Source organism: Ammospiza nelsoni, chromosome 3 (genome assembly GCF_027579445.1).
Source record: "Ammospiza nelsoni isolate bAmmNel1 chromosome 3, bAmmNel1.pri, whole genome shotgun sequence".
NCBI lineage: Eukaryota > Metazoa > Chordata > Aves > Passeriformes > Passerellidae > Ammospiza > Ammospiza nelsoni.
The window spans coordinates 51582590-51609555 of NC_080635.1; the positions used below are offsets into that span (position 1 = coordinate 51582590).

A 26966-nucleotide genomic window follows, 5' to 3' on the forward strand; every position below is an offset into this window, starting at 1 on the left:
ATGCCGAACCAGAAGGGCGGCAAGGGCAAGAAGAACAAGCGCGCCAACAGCAGCGGCGACGAGCAGGAGAACGGGGCGGCGGCGGGCGGTGGAGCCGCGGCGGCGGCGGGCGGCGGTGCCGCGAGTGGCGGCGGAGCCGGAGCGGCGGCCGCGGGCGGCGGCGGCGGGGCGGGGCGGCGGAGCGGGCGGCGCGGCGGCCGCGGGCGGCTCGGCGCCCGGAGACGTCAAGAGCGGTGAGCGGCGGGCCGGGCCCGCGGCCTCCCGCGGTGGCGCAGGCGGCAGCCGGTACCGGGGGGGCGGCGCGGGGGCACCCGCGGGGGGGGCGCGCCCGGAGAGCGGGGGTGTGTGGGGGGGTCAGCTGGGCCCTGCTGCCGCCGGCGGGATCTCCCCGAAACAGCCGGCGGGGGCGGGGGCTGCGCGCAGCGGTGTCCCCGCCCGGTGACCCGGCGGAGGGCAGGCGCCGGCCGGCGGCGGTGCTGAGGGCGGCGGGAGCCCGCGGCAGCAGCCCGGGTGCGGTGGGTGCGGGCGGGCCGGGGGCAGAGCGCATCCCCGGCGGGCAGGAAGCGCAGCGCTCGCCGGCAGCGGCCGCGGCGCGGCTGACTGGGAGCTCCGTTGAAAAATGCCCGCTTTATTCCGTCACGATTGAAAATGGAGTCCTGCTTTTCGGTCAGTTGTGTTTGCCGCTGTTCGGCAGTTGGGTTTGTCGGGGCAACGTGCTCACTTCGCATCAACCATTTTATGCTGCCTTTGCTCGGTGGGTTGGATTTTGGTTCGCAGCGGGTTTGGTAAGGTGGTGCCTTGCATAAACTTCAATTGCTCTTCATGTTTGTTTCGCTGCAGAAGGATGTGTCAGGCTAAAACTAAAGGCAGGCAAAGATTTTATTTCACTTTTGCTAAGCCAAAAAACCCCACCTCTTAGTTCTGCTGCTAGGTTTGCAAACTGCTGTGCAGAGTCCCTACTCCTCACTTTTTTCCTCTCCCAAGTTTGATTTCAGCTTTTTACTCTCCGTGCTTTTCAAAAAGTGCGAGGATGGCTACAACTGGTATTATGCTTTGTGACAGTAGTTTTGCCTATGGCTGTTAGAAAGGCACTTCCAAATGTCTTAGTTCGGTTTTCAAGATGTCTGATTCCCATGTATTATTTAATGGAAACTTTTCCTTGGAAGTATTATCAATTAATTACAATTCACTTTAGCAAACAACGTCTTTGCAAGACTGTTTTTGTGAGAGTATTACTCCAGAGAATCATGGAGAATGATTAGAATTTCCTTTTTGGGTTTGTTTCAGGTTTTTTCTTTACTATTTGCTTTAAGTGAATGAACAAGGGGAAAAAAAAAAAGGGAGGTTAACAGGAGTTAAAATATTGACAGAGTATTTTTATCTTGACTTCACTATGGTAATGTAATATGTCCAACATCCTGGTAGTGTCTTATGTGTTGGCTTTTCTCTGGATGGGGAGAAGCAATATTTTGAATTTTTGTTTTGCTCAAGCACAAGTGGCAGTAGTGGTGCATTTCTGGTGTGGCTGTATTGCCTGTGGATGATGAGGTGGTGTTCCATCTGCAGGTGCCACAGGAGGTGATGCCAGGGAACACTGATGGTGGCACAGCTTGCTAGCCAGACTGGTTATCAGTCTTCTTCTGCTCTGAGGCTGTGCGTCCCACATGCTTGCCATAGCCCTGTCCTGTGCTGGCCAGCTTCCTCACAAGCTGAGCCTGGCTTTCTCACATCTAACCTGAGGTGCTCCTTTATTCTCTCTCCCTGCTTCCATATCACTTCAGTGGTCAGAAGCATCCCTTGACTCTTTCACCAAATGCCTCACTTCCCTTTTTTTTTACCCTCTTGCTACAGAGGTGCAGTCTTGGCTTCAACATTTGCTGTATGCTGTCTGGTCAGCACACCTGATCTTTGCCTTGACAGGATCATTGCATCTCATCATACCTTTATTTTCAGATAATCATAAAGGCTGGAGGGGTAGATGTGGTTGCTAGCTTTATTTTACACCTGCTCCTGCCCATCAGATAATGCTGAGCTGTAAGTTTCGTAAATTGTATTCTCTCTGGTAAGTGCAAAGCTTTCAACAGTTTTGGTTCAGGTTGTGCTGCAGAATTGGGAGTCTGGCTCACATGCAAGGGAGAAGATTAGACAATGATAGCAGATTCCTTCAAGTCTTCAAACCCAGTGAATCTGAAATGAAGCCCTGTACTGTAGCCACAGTCCTGGAGGCAACTAGCCCATTGCTAGACTGCAGACATTTGTAGGAGGCTGTGCACTCGAGGGTTTCTTGGTCACTAAGCAGTTCATGGAGGATGTGGCCTGCTGCAGTGCGTGGTGGGGTTAATGGAGTTCTGCTGTGCACAGTCGGGTCTTGACTGTTTGTGGGAGACTATCTGGGTTGTGGATTAAGTCTGATGAGCTGCAGGGAAGCTCCTAGCTGTGCTGCTTTTGGGCTGTGCAGCTGCATGCTGTGACTCATGCTGCCCAGGCTCACTGGTCCTGTGAGACCTTGGATCTCTTCTCTTCTCTTCTCTTCTCTTCTCTTCTCTTCTCTTCTCTTCTCTTCTCTTCTCTTCTCTTCTTCTCTTCTCTTCTCTTCTCTTCTCTTCTCTTCTCTTCTCTTCTCTTCTCTTCTCTTCTCTTCTCCATTGTCACCATGTGCTGCTCTAGCGTGATTTGTGTGTGTCTGGTGTCACTGCTCTCCTGCTCCACCTGTGCCCTGGGAATGCAGTGCATGATCATAATGGCATAACCTGCTTGCTTTCATTAATGTGGCAAGACAGAAGTAAACAGAGATGAAAGCAGCAAATTTAGCAGTTGAAAATGTCTGTGCAGACCTTGGCTTTGCGTTGTGATGTCAGTATGATGATCTGATTACACAGTCACATCAGGACCCTACTTTGCTCATGGAGGACAGTGATTCAGATGTGTTTGGTTTTTTTTAAGTCTTCACAGTTCGTTGTGTTGTCCATGTATTGTTTATGCCCCTCATCCATGTGGCATAATGAAATAGAATTTTTAATTTCCTCTGGGCTTCTCTGTGCAGCCCTGACTAGCTGTGCCGTGTGATTGGGAACTGCCACTACAGCATCCTTTTATTGTGGAAAGTTCTTGTTCACTTCTGCATTTTGATAAATTTTGTCTCAATCCCTGCACAATTTTTTCCTTGAAACTATCAGCCAGTTTTTGGCATGATGACTGAGAAATGTCAGCAGACTTTCCTGCTGCCCCAACAGGGCATTTTTAAATGTTTTTTTTGGTGGTTCAGTTTTTGTGTGTTCAGAGCTCAGACTGGTCTTGAAGGGCTCTGGACTCCCACAGGGGAAGGCAGGGAGCACAACCACTGACCAGATGTGATGGCTTTTCTTACCTTGCACTCTCAATTTCTTAGCAGGTATTGGGATGATGCCTACAAGGGGGCATGTCCTCTGCTATGTCCTCTGTTTTTATCTCTTCCATCAGACCATATGGTAGATTAATCTTTCTTGACCAAAGTGCATCAATTTTCTGCACTAAGTGATGCACAGGACATGGAGAGGGAGTTATAGGGTGTGGGTGGACTGATTTAACAGGATCACAGTGCACAGGGAAAGTGAGATGTGATGTCACAGAAAGTCTCATTTCTTAGGTTACCTGTTGTCAGAGTGATTGAATGATGTTTCTAAAAAATATTTTAATTTTCTGATTTTCTAGCTACTTTTCTGGGTTACTTTGCATAAAATCTGAGCTGTGATTGTGTAAAATTATCTCAGCAACTGCATGGGATTTTGCACTTACCCCATTGATGGCAGCAGTTGGTTACCTTCATCTGCAGACATAAATGAGTGTGACATTTTGTGGATACTTTGCCCCATCATCAGAACAGGAAAATCCACAGGGTTCACTTTTAGATCTGAGGCTCTGAGGAACAAATTCTTATTCTGTCTCTGCCTTGCTGAGGCTGGACACTTTAAAACTCTGCTCCAGCTGTTTTACCCCTTTATCCTCTAATTGTCTTGCTCTAGTTTTGACATAGAGTTGTTTCTGACCCTAATATTCCTTCTATCAATTTTCTTTGCCTTGTTTCCATTCTTCATGTCATTGTCCAGTAGAGCCAAGTCCTCTTCTTAGGCTTGGTGATCCCTGTCTTAACATCTTGCTGCTTCATCCCTTTGTCATTGTCACTCTGTTCTCTCCAGTGCTGTTGCTGTGGGAAGACTAGAGAAAAGAAAAAGCTGTGTCTCCTTAGCTGTGCTTTTTTCCTTTAACATATAATTCAGAAAAGCCAGCCAAATTAAGCTAAAAATACCCCCACAGCATACAGTCTCTAAGTCACTGTCCTACTGGCCACCTGTTTTAAGATCTCTTTTTTTTCTCCCCCTGCCATAGGTGAGCCCTTGAGCTGCACAGGTGGCAGGGCTGGTGAGTTGCTTGGTTGGCAGGTGGAGCTGCTGGCTGTCAGATTTGTGTGCTTTTGAACACTTGGCCTGGGTTTCACAAATTTGTAAGACTGATTTACTTTCAAATAAAAATGCTAATGTAGGAAAAGTGTATGGAGAGGGAAATCAGTAAGCACAACAGTGACTAATGTGTTGAACACTGTGACTGGCCAACAATTATGATTTATTTAAAAAAAATTATATCCTGGATATAGGGTAGTTAAAGACGGACATAAAATTCATCAATGCAATGTTTAATTTAAAAATATGCTTTCAGAGAATTAATTGTTGTAGTATTTAAGCCTGGATTAATATTTGCTGTCAAATGTTCCCTGCTGCATATAACATCCAGTTCCAGTTTGGCACTCTAGTGATGTTCAGTATTGGCACCTTCTGATTATTTAGCTTGAGGTAGTCCCATTGGTATCAGTTAGACCACCTGGAAAATTAAGTTTCTATTCTGTTTCAGTGACTACAAAATTTAATACCTATTAATTTACTAAGGGGAAATCATTTTGCCTTGTAATACCACTGTGTTCCTCTAACTGCAGAAATCAATTGAATGCAAATTTCACTGTCTCTATCAATGTAAATCAGGTTCAAAAGGACTTTCATGTTAGTTTTAGGATTTGAAAACTATGCAATTACATGCTTTAGTAGCAAATGCAGTTCATGTTTTACAAATCTTTGCAAATGGAATCGTGTTCATGGTGTTACTAAGTAAAATAAATATTATCCTTTCATGCAAGCAAGTACACACCTGTTTAAGTTTGGGTTTTTTAAGTTATTTGCTATCAAAATGGTTATCAGTGCCCTGACAGCATTCTGTGTTCATGTGATTAGGTATTGTTCAAGTGTAGTGCTTTCATGAGTAAGGCTTGATGTTTGCTCTGTTTCATACAAGGAAATGCAGTTTTTGAACTCATAGCTTTGCTTTGTCTGTACTCATCCCGTATCTTACTCACAGTGATCTAACATGTAGTGACAAAATGATTTCTAGGCCTTGGAGACATTTGTAAGTTTTCTTCAGCCTTGCTTACAGCCTTGCATATTGAGACATCCTTTGATATTAAAGTACTGTCATGGCTGGCAGAAGTCCATCCTTCTCTGCTTTTCTTCCTGCAGCATGTGTGAGGGGAAAAAAAAAAAGGAAAACCTTGCATTCAGCTCAGAGTAAAATACTACAGCTAATCTTCAAGGTGTCTAAATTATAACGGGATTAATAGAGCATGGGCTTTCTTTAAACTCTTTTGATAGAAATTCAAATAATTTCAAAGAGGCCTCTTGAAACAGTAATCTAGTTACTGGAGTGGATAATTCCATTTTGAAAGCTTGTGGGATTTTGAGTGGAGCACTGGCATTTCCTGGTAGAATTCAGTGACATTTATCTTGAAAGCATTCACTTCAACCTTTATGCCTTTCTGTCTGTTTCTGAGCGTCTATCAGTCCTCCTTCCTGGGCCTGAAAGGGATATATTGCTGTTATTCCTGTCTCCCAGGATGCCTGCTGGGAGAGGAGGTGGCTTCTGCTGGAGCCTGGCTGGTGGGTGTGCCTGGCACTCCCCGTCTCCCCTTGTGTGCTGCCAATGCCCACTGTGGGAGCAGCGTCCAGCTGGGGTCTCTGTGTGCCACACAGATGCCAGGGATGGTGCATGACAGGGCTGGGAGCCTGCCTGCCATCGTGAGGGAGATGTCTGGGAACCAACAGCTTCACATCGGGAGCTGCTGTCTTGAAGAGTTGCTGGGTACTGCTTCTCCTGTTTCCCACTGAGTTTCTACCAGCTTCTTTAGCGGGGAAAATAAAATACAGTCTGTTGCACTGAAACTTGGGGAGAGTGGACCAATGACACAAATATCCCTAGATCTGAAAATATAAGAGGTGTTGGTACCCCTTGATTCAACCTGCTTTCCTTTCTCTCTTGCCTTCTCGTGCTGTTGGACTGGGTGTGGTGGCTCGCTGGCTCTCGGTCTGAGCGAGTGCAGCCTGCAGTGTTGGCATCTGTGCTTGCCATTAGGGCATCTACTGCATGCCACAGTTATCTCTGTTTCCAGCATGAGTTGGAGTTTGCCACTGAAAACTTGCTAAGGCAGGTACAGTAGAATCTGCTTTAGTTATTATTGGAATGACTGTTTCTTGAAGCACCAAGGTTAGTTTTCTGTAGCAGTTCAAGTTATTAAAAGCTCTTGGAAGGCTAAAGGAGAGGATTTAGTGGTTGCAGTGCTTTTCTGTGGGGACAATTCATGTGCAGACTAAGCAACAGCCAGTGTTCAAAACACATTAAGGCCCATCAGTCTTGGGATAGTCATGAATCTCTGCATTCACCATGAGAGAAGTCATCAGAAAAATCCACATGATGTTGAGGAGTCTTCCTAGCATGGAAGACACTGGGGCATGATTGCTTATGGCACAGAAAGCCAATTGTCTTCTGACCTGGTTAAACCAAATCAGAATTCACATGGGAATATTGGGAGTGCATAGTTGTCCTGGTACTGATACAGGTAGAGCCTTAGGTCTGTTCTCTGGGGAGATTTCCACTTGGATTCAGGTGTTAAAGCACAAGCTAGGGCAAGATTTCTTCTAAACAGAGGGGGTCTATATAGCCCAAGCAAAAGCCAAAGCTTTTGTTTGTGATTGTTTTCTGTATTCAGACAACACAAATTAAATGGAAAGAAACTGGCTAAGTTGGCTGATGATAATTGTACAGATGATGGTGATTTCTACAAGACCATATGAATTCTCATGTTGGGTTTCAGCAGCGTAGGCAGTAGGTTCAGCTTGGAGCACAGATGGCTGTGTAAACAAGCTACAAAATTATTGTGCACATGTAAGTGCCTATCTTCCTTAGTTTGTACAGTTTCAATTTTGATTTTCTGCCTTACTTTGGTGAGGTGATGGTTGAGCTGGGAGTGGGTGGTTGAATGAGAGCTGCAGATAACTGTATCACATGCTGGCTGCTGATTTCATAAACAGGCATTAGCTCAGACTGTGCTGTTAGTTAGAAGGTGTTAATGTGGCAGGTATAAGTTAAGCCTTCATGATTTCCATGGTATTTTCCTGCTGCTGTGAAGTTGTTAGGTATGTTTTTTTAAAATTTTTTTTGTTTATTGTCAAGAGATTGCCTTGGAGGTCAGATGTGAAGTTAGCATAAGTGTAGTGCATGGAGATGCTTCTAGTAGCTGCTGAGCCCTCTGGGAGTCTCATCACCTAAATTCTCAGCTCAACCAGGGTTTAGCAGCTCCAAATTACTGAAAATCTTTTCTAGGCGGTGATCACTTTATGTTACTACTCACTTAATAGAATTAGTGACATCTTGCACATGGGGTAAAGTGTGAGGGAAGGGGCTGCTTATGGCTTTGTTCTCGTTAAATCCCCTCTGAGTAGGTGTTGCCTGCAGCTGGTGGTCCTTGGGGGCAGGAGTGACCTCTGCATTGGCACCTACTGGCAATGTCAGTGTGTAGGTGCATAACAGATGTGAAGCTGTCAGCCAGGCTGACTGCAGACAGCTCCTCCTTGCAGGGGCACCGGCTCTGGCTGTTGCTTGCTGCAAGTGGACTGCTGGCCTTAGCTTTTCTTTCCAAGAGTGTGAGCAAGTTTTATGGCACAGAAAAAAGCCTGTGATAAGAGTGGCTTACCAGGTACTGTTGTCCTGTTTTTTTCCCTTCCCTCCTGGGAAGCTTTCGTCTTGATCATTCGGCAAAGATTGCTTAAGAAGTTTTGAAGAGATATCAGTCATCATCAGTGAGTGTTACCAGTGTAAGCCCCGAGCTGAGCTCTTTTGAAAGACTTCTCTTTCTGTTTGTCAGCTGTTATTTGTGGTTGCTGCTGCACTGAAGATCCAAGCCTGCCTTTTGGATCAACTTTTGAAAAGCTTTTTCTTATTGCATTGTTCTGCTGCACTTAGGCTCTTAGGAAAGTGGCCAGTCATTTCTGTATTGCCATATAATTTGTACTATTTAACCAGTTATGAATATGACAATACCATTTTGTCACATCTTGATAATCTTTGGAATATTAGATTGTATTACAAGGTTCAACAAAGCAAATACATCAGACAATTCAAATTTTCTCTTTCTGTCTGTTTTGTTGTGGTGGTTTATTTTCTACAGCTGCATTACAGTATTACTGCAGTAATATTTTATGACTTCAATTAAAATAAAGCTATGCTGATGGCAGAGGAAATTCAGAAGATTCATGCAGATGGTTGGTAGGGAGTGGCCTTCCCCCGGAATGACTCAGCTCTGGTTCAGGCTGGCAGAGTGAACAATTCCTGGCTGTGTCAGGTTGTGAAGGGAGCAGTGTTCATGGGAAAGCAGGGTAGAGGTTAAAGTGCTTGGTTTGCAGGGTATGTGTCCCACAGGAGCCCTTCTGGCCTAGGTAATAGGCTGGCAACCAGTGTGTCCTTGGCATAGATGAAGAGATGCTAGAGTAACAGCGGACCAAGAGCAAGCCACTGTGTTTTGCAATCAATCTGGTGCCAAGACCTTTCTCTTTTTTGGGGATAATTTCTTTTTGCAGATCCCTAACAGCCTCCTGTTGCCTGACAGTTGTTTTAAGATGACAGGAGGGCTGTCTGGTCCAGCCGCCACCGCGCCTCCCTCTCCCTCTGCCCCCAGCCTCACATGTTTAACACCTCCCTGGAGTTTTACCAGAGATGGCAGATCTGTGCAGTGAGCTGAAACCTGTGCCGACGAGTAGGGGAAATAATTATCTGTTTCTGTCCGCTGACTGAAAAACTCTGGTGCGTAACACAATGGATAATGTGGGAGCGTAGCAGGGGAAGAGCGAATTTTGCTTTAGGCACCTGCATTGAGGGCTTGGAACAAATGAGAGCAGTCACGAAACTGAAGCCATGGAATCGTTGCATTTGGCTTGCTGGGTGTATCTTTGGTTTTATGATGGGTGTGTAAACAGAAGTAAACAACATTCTCCTTAATATACTTCACCAGAGGGGAGTTCCTCAGGCAGCTGTTGTTCTTCTGCTTTCATAAAATGGAAAGGATGGTCTTCATATACTGCCTTTCTTTTTTATTAAGAGGTAGAACCAGTTCGTGTGGGAGGATTTTTTGTTGTTGTTGAAAGAGGTGTTTTTCAGATGTTTTGTTTCTATTCCTATTCCTGGCTTTTATGGATGTTTATAAACCTGAATAGAAAAAAATGAGAAAAAGCCAGAAAAACCAATCCAGGTTCCTTGCAGTCTTCTGTCATATTCTCATTTTTGAAAGAAAAGTTAATTTTATGGTGACTCTGTCAAACATAAAACACAGCCTTGTTTAAACAGTGAGCTATCTTTGCACAAATGTACGTGTGTTTGGAATGTCGTATGTTATTTCTGTTTTAGAAGACATTTATGTACTGCTCCTTCCAACTATTTTCAAAATCACTGTTCCAAATCACTGCAGAGGAATATGAGAAAACATTTATTTTTTTATGTGGAAACATAATGTATTGAAAGAAGCAGCACGCGCTTGTAGTTGCAACTTGACAGCCTACGTTGAAGCTGTTCTGCTTCACAAAACTGCACGCTGTCTTGTTTTGTTCTCTTAGGCTGTGAAACCCATCTTGAAACTGAGAGTTAAACAGAAATTCTTTTATCATTATTTTGGCATTCTTTTGAAAGGAGCTGCTGGGAGATTAGATGTTGCTCTGATACCGTGTAATCTTTCATTTTCCCTGACGTTCAGTTTCATAGCTTTGGAAACCAGAATCTTGTTGAGCTGCTAGCTACTTGGAAGCAAATATATTTAAATGACAAACCAGCTCGGGGCTATAGGTGTGGATGGGCAGTTTGGCCATGTAATTTCTATTTACTTCCCATCATAATCTCTCTTGACAGTAATCATTAACACTGTCATCATAAAACATTAGGACAATGATTCTAGCTCTGACCTTTTGAAGAATATCTTAAAATTTATTTCTAATTATGGGAAGTACAAGGGCTTGATAACAAGAATTTTTAAAGTCTCGTAATACTGAAAGAAAGTGTTCTGTCTCATGTATAAAATGGTGATTAACAACCCAGACCACTTTCAAGGGTGTGAATTGGTGGGAAGAGCTCTTCATGTTACCTAAAAGGAGGCTCCCATACTGATCTGAATGCTGTCTCTTTTGCTTCTAAGGCATTTCTGTTGCCATGAACTGGGAAAATTGCAGAAAAATTGCTGTTTTCTGTTTCTCATTTATTCTTTATGGAGGAACATGTGGCATGGTTATGTTTGGCAGGAGACATGGGTACAGAGAAGTCTGTAAGGGATATTTGGTCCTGCACAGTCTGTTTTGTACAGATAATTTGAAATGTGTGGCAAAACCAAATGCTGGCTTGCGGTTTTTTTATGCTTTTCAGGTAGTGGAATTTTCTGCTTTCTTAAATACAGGAAAACCACAGAAAACAACAGAACTTTGTGCTGAGACAACTTAAATTAGCCATGCTGGGCTTCTCAGTTTCTGTTGTGGAAGTCCTGCAGCAGTTTAATCCAGGCCTTCTCCAAACCAGCAGACTTGATAAAAGGCAGTCTGCATCAGTGAAAGCAGGTGCTTTGACTGGCATGGTGCTCCCCCTGTGCTGTGGAGCATGGCGACAGGGCAGAGAGACCTGTTAGCTTTCTGGAGTGTTTCCTATGCAGCTGCAGTGGCAGTAGTGAAATGCCAGATGTGTCCCCAGAGGAGGTGAGTAGACACCAGCTTCTCCTCTTAGCAGTGATATTTTCCAAAGCAATCTGAGTGCCACCATTTAACAGTTTATTGGGGTCTTTTGCATGATGGAAGGATTTTGTTAATGCTGTTGCTGTCTTTCAGCTGCTCTAGGCCTGCTTTTGCTGTGGTGATTATGTGACAAGCCAATTCACACTGTGTGGATAGCAGATCAGATGAGGGAATGTGTGAAAACTTTGCAATCATCTAGTTAAATGTTGAAGAAGACATCGCTGTCCAGAACTCGAAGCTTTGCCTTTTCTTGCCCATAGTACTGCTGTGTGGGAAGTTCCTCAGATAATCTGGTGTCTGTAAATTCTTAAGGAGAAACTGGAGAAGATCTTATTCCACAGTATTTCCATTGACTGACTAGGTAAAGGAGGAAAAAGTCTGTTGAAAGTCACCTTTATTTTAGCCTCTAGACACCCAGGACATGATCATTATTAAGTAATTGCAGACATAGTCTGTGGTGATGGTTTTTGTATTTCAGTCACTTATTTTATTAATTTCATTTTTTGTCCACATAGTGAGGAAGAGTCTGTAAACTTCTCAGGGAACTAGAGATCATACGTTTTTGCATACAAACTCAGAAACATGTTCAAAGGGGGATCAAGAATACTTTCCTTTTTTAGTCAGGTAACTCTGCCAATATGGATGAACAAGTGTAGTGTCTGTATTCAATTCTAGACCTGTCTGTGTAGTACTTTCTCTGCTGTCAGCTATAATTATACCTGCAACTGTTAGAACATTTACTCTCTGAAACACTGTGAGAGCATAAGTGGATTTTTGGCATGTTCTTTTTCTTTTGCTACCTTCTTGTAATGGTGGAAAAGAATATCTACCAAAATAGATGAGTAAAGGAAATGTATAAGTGAGAGTTGTTCATACTGGTGCCTCTGGTACCTTGCCTCACATGACTTCTGACAATTTGCCTTTCATGGGTTCAGTTTAACTGGCCTGAGGTCAGTTGTATAAGGATGCTATAATTGTGAACTCTAGTTTGAAACCTTAAATATGATGAAGGAAAGACTGACAACGAAGAAAAGCTTTGCAGAGATGTTTGCTGGGGTAGTGTGATTTGAATCAAAGTCTGGGGGAATGGGTGGAAAAACTCTCTGAACTGGTAAACTGACAGATTTTGTTTCAGAACAGATAAGTTATCGCTCACTTCTGCTCTTGGCCAACAATATTATAGTAAATACTAACAACATTATACTTAATAACACTCAGTAAAAGAGTGGAGAAAAATTAGTCACTGTTAGCTAATAAAATTGTTGATTCTCAAAGACCTCTCCAAACCTGCAGGTTCTTAGCAGGCTTTTCAGAGATGTGAGACAACCAATAACAAAATATTTGTCACATTATAGAAGGAACTTCCAAAGAGTCTCTAGGGAAATCCTCTCTTGTCTCTCTTCTTACAATTTAGTAATTTGTTTTTAATGACTGAAAAGTCCATGTTTTGAAATGAATTTTTCTTTTCCTTTTTCTTCTTTGAAGGAAAGCTTTTGGAAATTTGTTTTGCTTGCAATTTATATATATATATATCCACTCTCTGAAGGAAAGGTATTGCAGAAGAGCTCTTCCTGCAAGTATGCCACTTTTAGTATTAGAAACAGAGATAGAAATTAAGTGAAGGATGTGGCATCTTCCAGGGAATGGCTCAGGAAAGTTTTTCTGTGCAATTTGTACCTCTTCCTTTCATGTAAGTAAGTTTTAAGAACTTCAGTAATCTTGACTTTACTGAAGGTAGCTTTGACCATTTTGTTTGTTTATAGCCTTTTCCAAAAACTTGCTGGGAAAGGGACCACTAGCACAGCAAAGATCTGTTGTTGCAGAGTATCTGATTTGTGTATTACTGCTGTAGGACAGGTGATGATGGGTAGTGTGTCTCATACTGAGAGTTGGAGTCAAAGTACATCTAGGAGCATAAAACCTCTCATTCTACTGCAAATTATGTAGTGTTATTTGTGCAAGCAGTGATAAAAATGGGATTAAAAACAATGCAACAGAATGTTGGTTTTTTAACCTGCTCATCAGATAGAAATTTAAAGTGCTAAGGTGAAAAAATTTCAGTCATGGCAGTCTCTCTCCTCAAGGCTCTGTCATAAGTCCTGGGGCTCTGGATGAGACTTGAGTGGAACTTCAGGAAGCTGATTGCTGTGTTTTAGATAGGGTGAGGCAGCACTTGACCACGGAAGACCTGGAAGAAGCCTGCTGATGTATGAAAGCAGCCATGCAGAGGTTAAAAGGCAGCCTGACTGCCCTGTTGGAGCAGTACTTTCTGAAGAAGCCAAAGAATAAGGAAGACAGAAATACAGAGAAGAAGTATTTGTCATGCTTGAGTAAGCATCTGTGGTGGGGATCAACCTGCTACAGCATCTAAAAAGTTCTTACAAGAACTCTAGTAGAAAATTTCTAATCCCTTTTGAGCCTCCCAGCTACAACAGAGCAGCCAGCAATGGGAATCATATGTAGTGTGTGGTACTTTAGTGAGGAACTGGAAAACGTTCTTGGTTCATAAATGCAGAAAATTCTTTTGTAGAACATTTTTTTGTGTAGAAGCTGATATTGTTGCTGTGAAATAATTGAAGTAAACTGCTCTTTGCTCAAGGTTATAGTAAAGCTGCTACTTTGCTGATAAAATATCATGTTGTGTTTGGATTTTTTCACCTGTCTGTGCTGCAGAACTGTTTGGTTTGTGAAATTTAGCTATCTAGAAGGTCAGTGGTGGTGATGTAGTCTGTATTTGCCTAAGCCATGTAATGAAGGCCCTCCTTTCTATACGAGTAACGTAAGCTCTTTGTCGTGCTTTTCAAAGTTCTCTGCTCACTCCTTCTCTCTCCCTATCTGTTGTCTCTTGCTCAGTCCCCAAAAAATAAATTTCTTTTCCCTCAGAAAAGATCAATTCCTGCCACTCCATGATTGCAAAGCTGGGTGTACTTGCTTATTTACTTGTATTGCTTACTTGCTTTTCAAACAGGCGTCTCTGTGTGTTCTCCCCATGTTGCCTCTCAGGGTTCAAAGCAGCTCTCCAGAAGTATTCACAAGGCTTCTTAATGCCTTGCAACAGTATCCACAAATGCTTGAGGAGGGCTAATGCTTCTGAGGTGCTTTGGTTTTGAATATTACACAGGCTGTAGTGTCATCTTGTTTCTTTATTTGTGCATTTCCTTATCTCCTTTCACATGCTTACCTCTTTTTGGTAAATACTGCTTTTTTGCACTGACCCAGAGCTGGTGCTTGTGGGTCTTTAGTAATAAGTAAGTTGTTAGTAAGAGCTTGGGTGTATTTGTCACAGTGTTTAAAGAAAGTACTGCAATAAATGGGCCATTAAGTTATTAATGTATCTGTTTTACCTTCTGCAGAAGCCCCTTGTGCTACTCCACTGATCTGTAGCTTTGGGAGGCCCGTGGACCTGGAGAAGGATGACTACCAGAAGGTTATATGCAACAACGAGCACTGTCCCTACAGCACTTGGATGCACCTTCAGTGCTTCTACGAGTGGGAAAGCAGCATCCTCGTCCAGTTCAACTGCATTGGCAGAGCCAGGAGCTGGAACGAAAAGCAGTGTCGCCAAAACATGTGGACCAAGAAGGGATATGACCTGGCTTTTCGGTTTTGCTCCTGTCGCTGTGGGCAGGGTCACTTGAAGAAGGACACGGACTGGTACCAGGTGAAGCGAATGCAGGATGACAAGAAGAAGAAATCCGTGTTGGAGAAGAGTACGGGAAGGTCCGTGACGGAGTCAGCAGAGGAGGCCAAAAAGGGCAGGCCGGCCAACAAGCCGCAGAAGGGCTTGAGTAACGACCTCCAGCGAAGGCACTCCATGGACAGGCAGAACTCCCAGGAGAAGGGGGTCATGGGGGGCAGCTACGCCGTTCGCTCGCCTTGTGTCTCTCCTGGCCAGTCCCCTCCCACCGGATACTCCATCCTCGCCCCCACGCACTTCAGCGGCCCTCGTTCCTCGCGGTACCTGGGGGAGTTCCTGAAGAATGCCATTCACCTGGAGCCCCACAAGAAGAGCATGGCTGGGGGGGGCATGTACAGGAATGCACATTTTGATTACGGGGCGGCTGGCTTGCAGGCACATAGATCAGGACACTTCGACACCCCAGTGCAGTTCCTGAGAAGGCTCGATCTGTCTGAGCTGCTCACTCACATCCCCAGGCACAAATTGAATACTTTCCATGTGCGGATGGAAGACGACGCCCAGGTGGGCCAAGGGGAGGACCTGCGGAAGTTCATCCTTGCTGCTCTCAGTGCCAGCCACAGGAACGTTGTAAACTGTGCTCTGTGCCACAGGGCGCTGCCAGTGTTTGAACAGTTTCCGCTGGTGGACGGGACCCTGTTCCTTAGCCCATCGCGACACGATGAGATTGAATATGATGTTCCCTGTCACCTTCAAGGTACAGGTTGTCTGTCAGTCATGCTAGGTTTCATTAAATGATGGAACTGCCTTCTGTGCCCTGTCCCTGCCATTACAGATTTTCATCCCGGTTCCGCATTTTTAAGCAGTTCTGTAAAGCTTGAAGCAATGTCCAAAATACTCATGTGGATCAGATTGAAACACTTAGAGGGAATTAAAAAAGATGCTGTATAGAAAGATCCATGCCTTGTGTTTGGGCTTACAACTAAACAAGTTTTGATCCGATTTCTAGGTAGACCATGGGAATGTGTTCCAGCCAATGTGTTCTGAAGCTTGTGCATGCTTGTTTATCTCTTGGGATCATTACTCCAAGATGCACACCACCTTTTCAATTTAAGCATGCTGTGCTGCAGCCTGGCTGAAAGTTGTATTTGTACCACTGATGGGGGTGAGGTACCTCTCATCTGCTTTCAGACTACAGAGTATCAGTTTTGTTTTATAGCAAAGTATTATTTCTTAAATACAGAAAAGTCTGGCCTGTGTTAACACAGGCCTGGAGAAGTTGGGTGTAGTAAGAGTAAGCTTTTAATATGGTGTGTTAAAGCAGCAGTGTAGCAGTGAAGGTTTTATACTTATTTCCAAACTTGCACATGCTATTGCTTATGTCCTAGCTCTCAGATGAGTTGAGACCATAGTGCTTGTTTCTTTTTTCCCTCTTAGAGAAACAAATTAATGTAGCCAGCGTCAGCTTCAGCTCTTCCTGAAAGCTGTGGCCCAAACTTAAGTGATCAGGGTGGTACATGGCTGGCTGTGCCTGTCCTGCAGCCTGCTAGCAGGCAGTGTGGCTAAAATAAGTCAGAGAAGGTATTCCTCAGCTGGTGGCCAAAAACACAGAGTTATGTGTTGAAATGTGCGTTGGTAAGGGATTAACCAGAGGTATTTTAACATTAAAGTTTCTCACCTTTCAATAAAATACATTGTATCCCATGCGTGGCCATAATCTATGTTACGTAACATACCTTTGCGCAGTAAACTTTGTATTTTATTTTTTTCTTTCCTTAAATCACTATGCACTAAGTCACTAAACTGTATTCATGCTAACATTATTGTTTCTGTCTTGCCTAGTGTACTATAAGGAGAAAAAGCAATAGGCAAATATACAAGCCAGAAAAGTTCTAGGATAAACAGAATATACCTGTGTGAGATAACTGTGCTTATTTGCTGTGATGGGGAATCACAAAATGTGCTTGTGATTTTATCAGTACAAAAAGCTGGTTTAGTAATAATAGTGAAACTCACTGTTTGTTAACATTTGCCTCTAAGAATGAAACTGTGAAATTATTTTTTTAAACCTTAATTATTTCTTAACTGTTGGACGATATATCTGAAAAACTTGTTCAGACAAGTTGCTGTGAATAATTGTTAAAATTTTTGCTTCCTTGTCCTGGGTAAGATGGTTTCTTACCAGAAGTATTCTCGGAAATGAAATTAAGCTGTAAGGTGCTATTCCAGGCTGTTATTTTCTTTTCAGTACAGAAAATCATTTACGTTACTTCAGGCATGTTTAAGATACCAGGTGCCATATTTCCAATACAAAAAGTATCCTGAAAATTAAATGGTGGGGGAATGTAGTATTTTAAAGTGCAGCAACGGTGCAGAACTTCAGATGGGGAAAGATATTTATCTTCCTGCTCAACTGCTGTGCATGGAGTTGTTTGAACATCACCAATCTTGAGTGTTCACTTCAGGAACAGAGTTAATTATATATGTTATATGTATATTATATACATTTTAGTTTCATCCCATCATGTTTTCTAGAGCTGAACATGCCAGTGTAGAATAACTCAATTTTTACCAGCTCACACTAGTAAGTCTATTTTGTATGTATATTTTAAGAAGAGTCTGTTTTTTCTTGTTTTTCTAAAATAGTTGGCTTAAAAAACAAAACAAGTGAAAACACAGACTATTAATTTTGTAAGTGTCTGGTACAGACTAATCATAAATTATTAATATCTTGGTCCCATTTTTGTAGAAGAGTTACAAGGTGTGTCTGTTGAATTACAGTTGGTGATGTGTTCAGTGCTTTGATGCTCAAGAGCACAAATTGCCATCCAAGGTGAACACATGTTGAACACAGTCCTGTTTTGTGGCTGATCTGTAATGTCACTACTGCTGAGCTCTGTCTTACATAGCAGTGCAAAATCTGGTATGTTACAGGATTAGTACTTGGTCAGGCCTCTTCTAATTGCCAACTATTAAATTGCAAATCATTTTAGTCACTAAAAGTCAGGCATAATCTAGGTGCTAGATCTTTAAAATTCATGTAGGAATTTTTTTTGTGAAAGTCGGTCTCAGATTTTGCATTGGTTAGTTCAATCACATGTGTGTAGTGAAAATATTTGATTTCTAAGTCTGAGCCACTTGCTTTTTATGGACATAAATGTAACTCAGGTTTTGAAAGTCATTGTCCATACAGAGCCTAAGGTGATGATAGAGCTCATTATATTCTTAGTTGTGAATGTCATTTTGAAGTCTTTGTATGTGCAATATATAATGTAAATATACTTGTTGTTAATGAACAGTCAGAAGAAAGTACATGAAAAATTTGCTCTTCTGACTGTTGATTTTTTCCCATGGGGACTATTAGGTTGTTGGTTCCCTCTTTGCTGGAAGATACCAGCAAGTTGTTAAATGAATCTGTAACCAAGTTTGCTAATAAGCTTCAGCACTTCTCCACTTCTTATGTCAGGTGGGGATGAAGCTAGGGCAGTATTCTGGTTTTGGAAACACAGCAGCTGATCTTACAGCTTAACCTGACATCTCTTCTTGGAGGTTTAGCAACTCCTTTTATAAAATATTCTGTTAAGATCTACCACCAGATGATGTAAGGGAGAGTGGGCAGGGTGATGACTAATTCCTGAGTTCTGTATAGCTTTACTCAAGCCTGTGTATTTCCTGTAGAGAAGTACTTTTTACTTTATCATTCACCCTTTATAATGAAAAAAAAATATGTGATTTGTATCACTAAAGGTCAGATACCACATTGCAGAAAATGTCTGTTTTAATCTTCTCTTTTTGGCTCCTTAAATGTGTCTTTTCTGTCCACAGGAAGGCTTATGCACCTCTATGCTGTTTGTGTAGACTGCTTAGAAGGGGTTCACAAAATTATCTGCATTAAGTGCAAGTCCCGATGGGATGGAAGCTGGCATCAGCTGGGAACTATGTACACCTACGATATTCTGGCAGCATCTCCCTGTTGTCAGGTTAGTACCATACATAAGTAACACTCATAAGGTGAAATTCCAACTGATTCGATCAAGTCAAGGTTGTGTGTCTTTTCTTCCTTTCCTCCTCCCATCCTTCTTTTCCAGCCTGTGCCTGTGAGTGCAATACAAGAGGGCTGATGGGTCTGTGTCCCTTTGTTTTCAGAGATACAATGGCCTTTAGCCAGACTAAAGTCATTGCAGGGCTCACTGGTTAATACACTTATGTTTTTAAATAAAGCCTCCTGTAAATGCATTGGGAATTAAATCTGATGCTTCGTCACTAGCATCACGAGTGCCGGGTATAGTTCCACCTTTTGAGCAGACATTTCATGTTTCCAGGATTTTTTAGTTCATAAATTGTGTTTTATCTTAAATGCAGCAAAAAAGTGCCAAGGGAACAGAAAGGTCCAAAGAGTCTTTGTGCTTGGAGATTACTCAGCTCTCCTTAATCTTTGTTGTGGCCGACCCTGGTGATGGCACTCACCCCCCTGAAGCAGCCTGAAGCAACTTGGAGTTCATTAAACACTCACCTCATATGTGCCTTGAGAGAGGAAGATCCAAGGCTTGGGGCTACTCCAGAGTGTGTCTGAGACAGCAGGATTGTTTGCATTGCAGAGAATTAATTGTCCATGTGATAGACAGAGCACTTCTGCCATGCAGGTAGGGGTAGGCAGCTGTGGAAAAAACATCTGTCTGGGAATGACTCAGTGCTCTGCTGCAGATGCTCAGTCAGACACACAGATGGTGGTAGTAGGTCAGGACAGAAGCCTTGCACAGATGCACCCATTCAGACTGGGATCACTTCATGGTAATGTGCATACTTCAAAGCCATCTGAAATACTGGTTTGTCAATATGCAAAATGACAGTTTATTTTAAATTTAATGTATTTAACAAAATGTGTTGCTCAAAAGACAAGTGGTATTGCTGCTGCTGGTTAAGGTGACATTGGTAGCAGTTATAACTACAGACTGACACATTACCTCCAAATTTAGTGTCTCTTGAGGCTGTACCTTTTTTTTAAAAATAGGAACTTTTAAAGGTAAGGAAAGCACTGATACTAACTTGCTACCTTTGTAAAAGTCAGCAGCTTCAAATCTGAATTGTTTGTGTTAAAAGAAAAGATTTAAGAGCTCATTATACAAGAGCCTTAATTACATGATTAATGGACAGTGTGACAGTACATGATCTAAGAACTCACTATAAAAGCATTAGCTGCAGTGACTGTGATTGCCAGATAATAAGCATTATTGTTTCACCATGATTGTTACAGATGATTCTGTGCATACAGAAGAATGACATTTAAATATGGTATATAATAGAATTCCAAATTGCCTTTCTGGATTTATTATGAATAATTTCGTGCCTTACTTCAAAATATTTAATTCCGCATCACAAATTTGCATGTAGAATAACAAACTGCAACCAGTGTCAGATTACTCTTAGCTGATGTGCTGGACCTGTAGTAAAGGAGAAAACCCTTTGGTTAAGAGTTCCATAAAAATTCATTACCTAGTAAATTGTATTTCTTAAAATTTCTGCTTTTCCAGCAGAGCAGTGAAGCTGTTGATTTGTTTGATTTTGAGTGTGGTCTCAACAGGGATAGTACTTTAATAATTTCCTCCTCTCCTCGTCCAGGAAAATCCCTTAAATCGAGGTGGCCTAGACAATACTTCTTGTTCTTTTCAGTGGAGAGGTGAAGCTTTCATTAGTGTATTGGGCTGTGAAGTTAAACTGTGGTGCAGCTCAGACCCTCGCTGCTCATTTGCTGTTTTTACTCTTTAACTTCTTTACAGTCTCAAATCCTTCTGCTTCTCTTGATTATTCCAAAGGGCTTGCTGAGCTTTCATGCTGCCTGTTGCTTTCTTTGTATCAGATGGGCTGGGTTTCTCAGCTAGATTTCTTCTCAAGTCTCACTTCTTTGCAACAGCTGAATATTAATAGCTCTGTCCGTCCTCACCTATGACCTTGAATTATTTCTCATATCCACCCAGTTAATGTTGCTTCTTTCTCAGTTGGATTTTGCAGAATAGTTTGTGTTGAAGTGATGTTTAGTTTGTATAACCTGATATGTACTATAAATGTTTAAATAGACACTTAAAGTGATACAATACCATGTTGTGCTGATAAAGTAGATCAAGTTATACATTTGTTAAGCCAAAAGATTAAAATGCTGATGTATTTCGTAGACAGATGATGTTCAAATGTTAACCTAAATAGTTGAATTACTGTGGCACAAATATGAAATTTCTCTCTTAGCTTTTATGCTTCATTAATGATTTATTGAGACACCACGTCTTGTGCTGGGAAATGAGGAATTGATTCAGAGATTTAGCAGCACAAAATAAACCTTGATATTCTCTACCTTCCATCAGTCAGAGTGGGAGGTGACCCACTCCCCAGAATTTGGGGATGGTCTTTAATGTGAAAGGCATGGTGTGTGTGTGTGGGTTCCCAGTCCAGGTGAGGAATGCCCCTACCAGCACATCCCACTGCTGCCACTTTCCTGACTGACCCCTTCCCCTGCTGGGGGGACAGGGGGCTGCCTCTGGCACCTTGTTTTCCAGAGGTGAGAAGCTGAGGGGAGTGTGGTTATTTCAATACTTTTTTTTGTTTATTTGTTTGTTGCAGGCTCGGCTGAACTGTAAGCACTGTGGGAAGCCAGTAATAGATGTGCGGATTGGCATGCAGTATTTCTCTGAATACAGCAACGTCCAGCAATGTCCTCACTGTGGAAATCTAGACTACCACTTTGTGAAGCCATTTTCTTCATTTAAAGTTTTGGAGGCTTATTGACGAAAGCTTTGCTTTAGTAATAGCTATTTTATGGGTATTTCAACTTTATTACATATCTTTTTATAGGATTCATTCTGTGATGAAATCTAATTTCTTTTCTAACTGAAAGAGAAGCTTCTTTGTCAGTGTACATATTAATATGTATATATACATGTTGTTAAAACCAGAATCCTCCTGACAAGATCTCTGTGAAGGTTGGAGGCAAGCCAATTTAATGGCCTTTCAATATATCCCATGTGTGGGGTAAAGTTCAGCTAAAAATGACTTGGGTTTATTTTTTGTACAGTTGTAATACAGTTTATAGGAAGGGTGTGGGGAGACATAAAGGACAGAGAAATATGTCCAGTTGGAAAATGGGTAATTGCATAGGGTTGTTCCTCCAGCTTGGTGGAAATGGGAAATCCTTGGAAAGAAATGTTTCTGTTCCTGTTGAATTCATTCAGCCTTCTGCGTTGGTTCCCAGGGGTGCAGGAGCTGGCCCTCTGCTCCCAGTCCCCTCAGCAGGCTCTCTTTCAGATTTCCCATGGCCAGGGTAAACTGAGGTATCATGACAAGTGAATGTAAATGTGTGCCAGCAAATGCAATCTTGAATGAATTCTTTTGGCATTGTGTCTTCCTGCTATGTGTGTTTGATGTGCATTGCCCTCACTGAGTTATAGTGCAGGCAGTAGTGCTGCTTCCAACAGGGCTGTCATGTGCCCAGCTGGGTCATCTGCTCGTACCAAAACAAGCTGGAGATCTTAAAATGCTTTATTTAAAGGTGTTTCTTCACAGACATTTTAGGGAAGGAACTGGCTGAGCTGAGTGGGGATGTGACTGTATGTGCCTGCTGGGACTGAGGCTTTGCTGTCTGCTGCAGGCTTGTGTGGCTGGTGTGGAAGGAGAACCATGAGTTAGGGTCTGGGCCCTCAGACCTGCATGGGCTGAGAGGTACTGAGTGCAAAACATGTCATCACTTTTTAAAGCAATTAATTGCTGCACCTTTGTCTTTCAAAATTGTGTTCAGTCTAGGATCTAAAAACAAGGAGATGTTTTAAGAAAGCAAACTTAGCATATTTACTTTCTACATGCCTCTGTGCTGTACATAATAGACTGCATTAAGCAGTGAATTTGTATCAGAGAGCTTGGCCCTGTAGACTCTGCAGTTGTTGTTTCTTGACTCCCATTTCTCCCTTCCTTAAATAAATTTTTTCAAAATAGGTCATTAATCTTTTGCTTGGTTTCTCAAATTAGTTGAGATTTAAGGGACATTTGGTTTTTTTACTTTTCTCGATAGTGTATTTATGAAGTGTTTGTCCACTGGAGAAGTGTGGGGTTTGTTTCTATTTACATGGTGGGATTATTTTTTGTTTCTTCTGAAATCTTTTGTTTTTTGAAATTAGAATCTTTTTAGAGTGTATCTGTTGAAATCACAGTCTTGAAAATGGCCCTGATAGTCTGCCACCCTGGGAAAGAAAACAAAAAAGTCAGAAGCCAAAATGGTGTTTTTTCCTATGTTGGACTGAGAGTTACACTTCCTGCTGAATTAAGAAATTATCATGCACATAAAAGTCAAGCTGAATATCCGTGTTTCTTTGTGTGTAAAAATGACAAGTTCAGAGTTTTATTTCCTGGCTGTCTCCACTGCAGAATTAGCTCCTTTTAGCATTAGCAGCTACCCTTCAGGTTGTACCCAAGCTGCACAGAGTGTTGGCACAGTTGGAGTGGCAATGTCCTTGGGGTCCCCCCAGCTCATGTGGTGCAGCTGTGTTAGCAGGCTGTGGTAGCTTCACCACTGGTGCTCCTCTCCGTCTGTGCAAGTTCCTGGGCTTGGGTTTGGGTCTGGGCACATTCCTGGGGTTTTGTGCCATTGTCCTCTTTGCATCAGTTCTGAGAAAACCTGTTTCTTCTTCTGGGAGAATTGTGGGAAAGGCTTTGAGAGCCTTCTAACACTGTCCTTTCATGGTTACCACAAAGTTACACCCAGCCCAGCTGCAGTGGGACCAGCACTGCACCCATTGTCCATAGGAGCAGGACCTGGCCTTGGGCATTCCTGGGCAGGAAGGTTTCTAGAGATTAAACCTAATTAGCTGTGCAGTGTAGACTTCCCCTGTGAAGAACAATGGAATTATAATTTGGATTAACTCCTCCAGAAGGATGAGCCCTTCAGCTTTGATGGTGTGTTGAGCAATCTGCTGGAGCTGGGGTGGCTGACAAGGTTGGAGTTGTGTTGCCTGGCAGGACCATGAGAACCAGACCAGACAGAAAGCAGCGGCCTGAAATCACACAGCAAAGACAAAGCTCCTGTAATGAAGCAATTAAAGAGAGCAATTAAAGCATACATCTCCTACTGTAGGTTCAGTCTTCAGTGCCAGTCACACATCATGAATCTGGGGTGTCAGTTCCCATATAGGATACATGGCATTATGTGCTGTTTTTTGTGCAGTGTTGGGAGGGTGTCACTGTGCAATGCACATGGTAGGGGAGAAGTGGGATCTGGAGTTGTCCTAGATACTTGTTCACTTGCTTCCCTTAGAGTAGCTTAATTTGTAATTCTGCCCTTTAAGTTCTTGGATGCCTCTCTAGAACTGTATGTGTGATAATAAAAAATGAGTAGACATGGAATAAAAGAAATATGATCAGCTTTAAAATAAGTATTTGAGAGATTGTGTAATATATCCAAGTCAAAACCAGGAATGGAGCAGACTGAGAAAATGGGAAGGGAAAAGCACATTTAAAGTCTTAACACTGACAAGGAGTTACATACAAATCTATCTAAGAAAGCAGTTTAGTTCTTTGCCAGCTTTTCCTTTTAATTCTGCTGTTGAGTCTTACCTACTGCTTGAGGAATGCCTATTTTCTTGTAAAACACATTGCTCAACTGGAGGCTAGCAGCATACATAGCACTGTAAAAATGATCCTCAGTGGAAACCAGCTGAGCTACAGAAAGGTTCTTCTGAACTTTCACTCCAAAGTAAATTATCCCTAATTTGTAAAGGCTTTCCCTGCTTCTTGTTGGTACCAAAAGCTGCTTTTGGGTCACTGGCAAATGCACGATTTTCTCCAACCTGCAGATTCCAGTCAAGCAGTCAGCCCTCACCTTTGGCCAGGAGAGTTTCCTGGGCTTTGCCAAAGTAGAAGCGCAAATGCAACTTCTTTGGGACCTAATGGCTACTTTGGAGCTGCAACTAGACCACAGTTGCTCTGCTTCCTGTCTTGACAAGCACTGGAAGTAGTCATGAGCTTACAAATGCATCATAAGGGAAATTACCTCCTAAGATAGGGAGCTGCTTGCTTTGTTTAGTTTATTCTTGGCTGGTTTATTCTTCACTACCTTTCCTTTCTCTGGTGCTGTGTGTTCTTTTCAAGCTGGCCCATGGTCAGATTAAATTTGCCTGCAATATGTTTTGTAAATGAGAATGCGGTCCTCTGGATTTGGAGGTTCATTCTACTCTTCAGTGCACGATACTCCTTGTGATAGTAATAGGAGTTGCATGTGCAAATGCTTTTCTTTCCAGTAGTTAACTCTCCTTTCCATAGGAGAGGCTTACATTTAGGTAGGCTTCATATTTTGGATGTGTAAAACTGAATTCATCCATCAAGATGTCTACAAATAAATTTTGATAACCATAACTAACAGAATTGACATCTTTTACACACTGATGTGTAATTTGACACCTACCAACATGAACAGCCTGAAATTGTTGTTCCAATGCTGCAGAGTCATTAAAACTACAGTGTTTTGTAGCCAGATCATAGACTGTCCTATAGTCTATTTACATTAACATCTCCAGAAATGAGCAGTGTATTCATAATGAGTTTAATTGGAAAAATAAGGAATATTCCTACAAGGGAGGCATCTACCCCAATATTTTTTGTTTTTCCTTTTTTTTCCCCCTCCCATGTGTTCCTCATTTTGCTGTACCAAGTAACCAAGGACAAACACGTTGTAAGGCCACTGATGAGAAAACCTCTCAAAAATATACTTGTCCATAAAGGTTTCTTGTTGAGACATTCTCAGATTGCACTTTTGCAGATGGAAGAATATGTACATAGCAAATGAATGTTGATGAAATTAAAATAATTTGTTATGATATCATTTATGTGTGTTGTTAGAGAATATTTTGTTGTGAGTTCTCTGTATTAAAAAGTAATAAATACCGGACAGCTAATGGTGTGGGTTCTTCTTTCCCTGTTCCCTGGAGCAGTTTCTTACACCTGCTCTTTATAGAATTACTCCAGTTGCCTTCAGTTTAAAGGGCACGGTAAAGCCAGGTTTTTGGTCTCAGTTAAAACGGAGCTTCATTGTCGTTGTTTTGAAGAATGTTGTACTACAGGGGTCACGGTGGGCTGTGTGTGATGTATCACCCTGCCAAACCGAGCTCCTGTTCACTTTGTTGGTGTCAGAAATGCTCCTGCTGTAGCGCAGTCAATCCTGCAGGAGCAGTTTCAGGATTGCCGGTGTGCTGTGCCAGCTGCTGCCTGTGGGGCTGAGTGGAGTGCTGATGAATCCTTACTCCTGGTGCAGGAGTCTGTTAATGGAAAGTACCCTCTGAGGCCTGTGAAATATCAGGAGAGCTTCTGGAGGGGAGAACACAACAGGGTAGCACCTAGGGCAAAAGGGTTTCCCACGTTATGACAGGACACTTCATCTCTGAGACCTGGCTGCAAATGTTTGCTTCCTGTCTAAAGTTTCTCAGCAGTCTGTCTAATCATGAAATCATCCATTTTAGCAAACCTTGCACCATGTGCTTTTAGCATGATTTTTCAACCTTTATATATTACCACTGCGAAGTTCAGGAAGGATCCAAGTGATCAAGGCCATCTGAACATACAAAAGGTAAAGCAAATATTTCTGGGAGGGAAGGAGTGCCATAGTTAGGAGGCATGAGGTGGGATTTGGAGATTTGGAAACACTCTCTAAAGAGCCCACTGTAGCTGTGCAGGTTTAATTTTGGAAGCAGATACTGCGGCTGGTTTGAGTAACCTTGAAACTGATAACCTGTATGTTAATTGTGAAAAGCCTTCTGGAGAACTGCTGCTTAAAATACGAGTATCTGCTCATGGGACGGGAATGTAAATAAGCTGCCATCAGCTAATTGCAAGTGACTGCAGTGATTCCATATTGATATTTTGCTGAAGAGTCTTAGGTCATGGTTTAAACCTTAAGCCAGTGTGGGAAAAGTAAATGAGAACTAATGTTTTGTAGAGACTGTTCCCCTAGCATAATTACTGCAGTCTTTGGTACTGAGCACTAAACTGCAGAATTTCAGGTTTGATCTGCTGTGTTACTGTGTTGCTAAAAGAAACTGAGTAGCACTGTGAGAATGTAGAGGAAGGAGAAAGGCACAGCAATAAAAAGACTTCCAAGCCAGTACATGATACTGTATGTAGTTAAAATAGGGGTGGTGCAGGCAGATTGGGTTAGGAGCATGCCTGGGCTCATTGTCCTCTGAAGG

At 42.5% G+C, this 26966-nt stretch overlaps 1 protein-coding gene across 1 annotated transcript; it reads left to right on the forward strand.

Moving 5' to 3' along the window:
* On the forward strand, window positions 1-25679 carry HECA (hdc homolog, cell cycle regulator). The gene is given in 5 exon segments (XM_059467263.1): window positions 1-173; window positions 175-233; window positions 14468-15508; window positions 18577-18731; window positions 21364-25679. Coding segments are annotated over 5 exon segments (1593 nt in total). The 3' UTR covers window positions 21529-25679.
* The last annotated feature ends 1287 nt before the right edge of the window (window positions 25680-26966 follow it).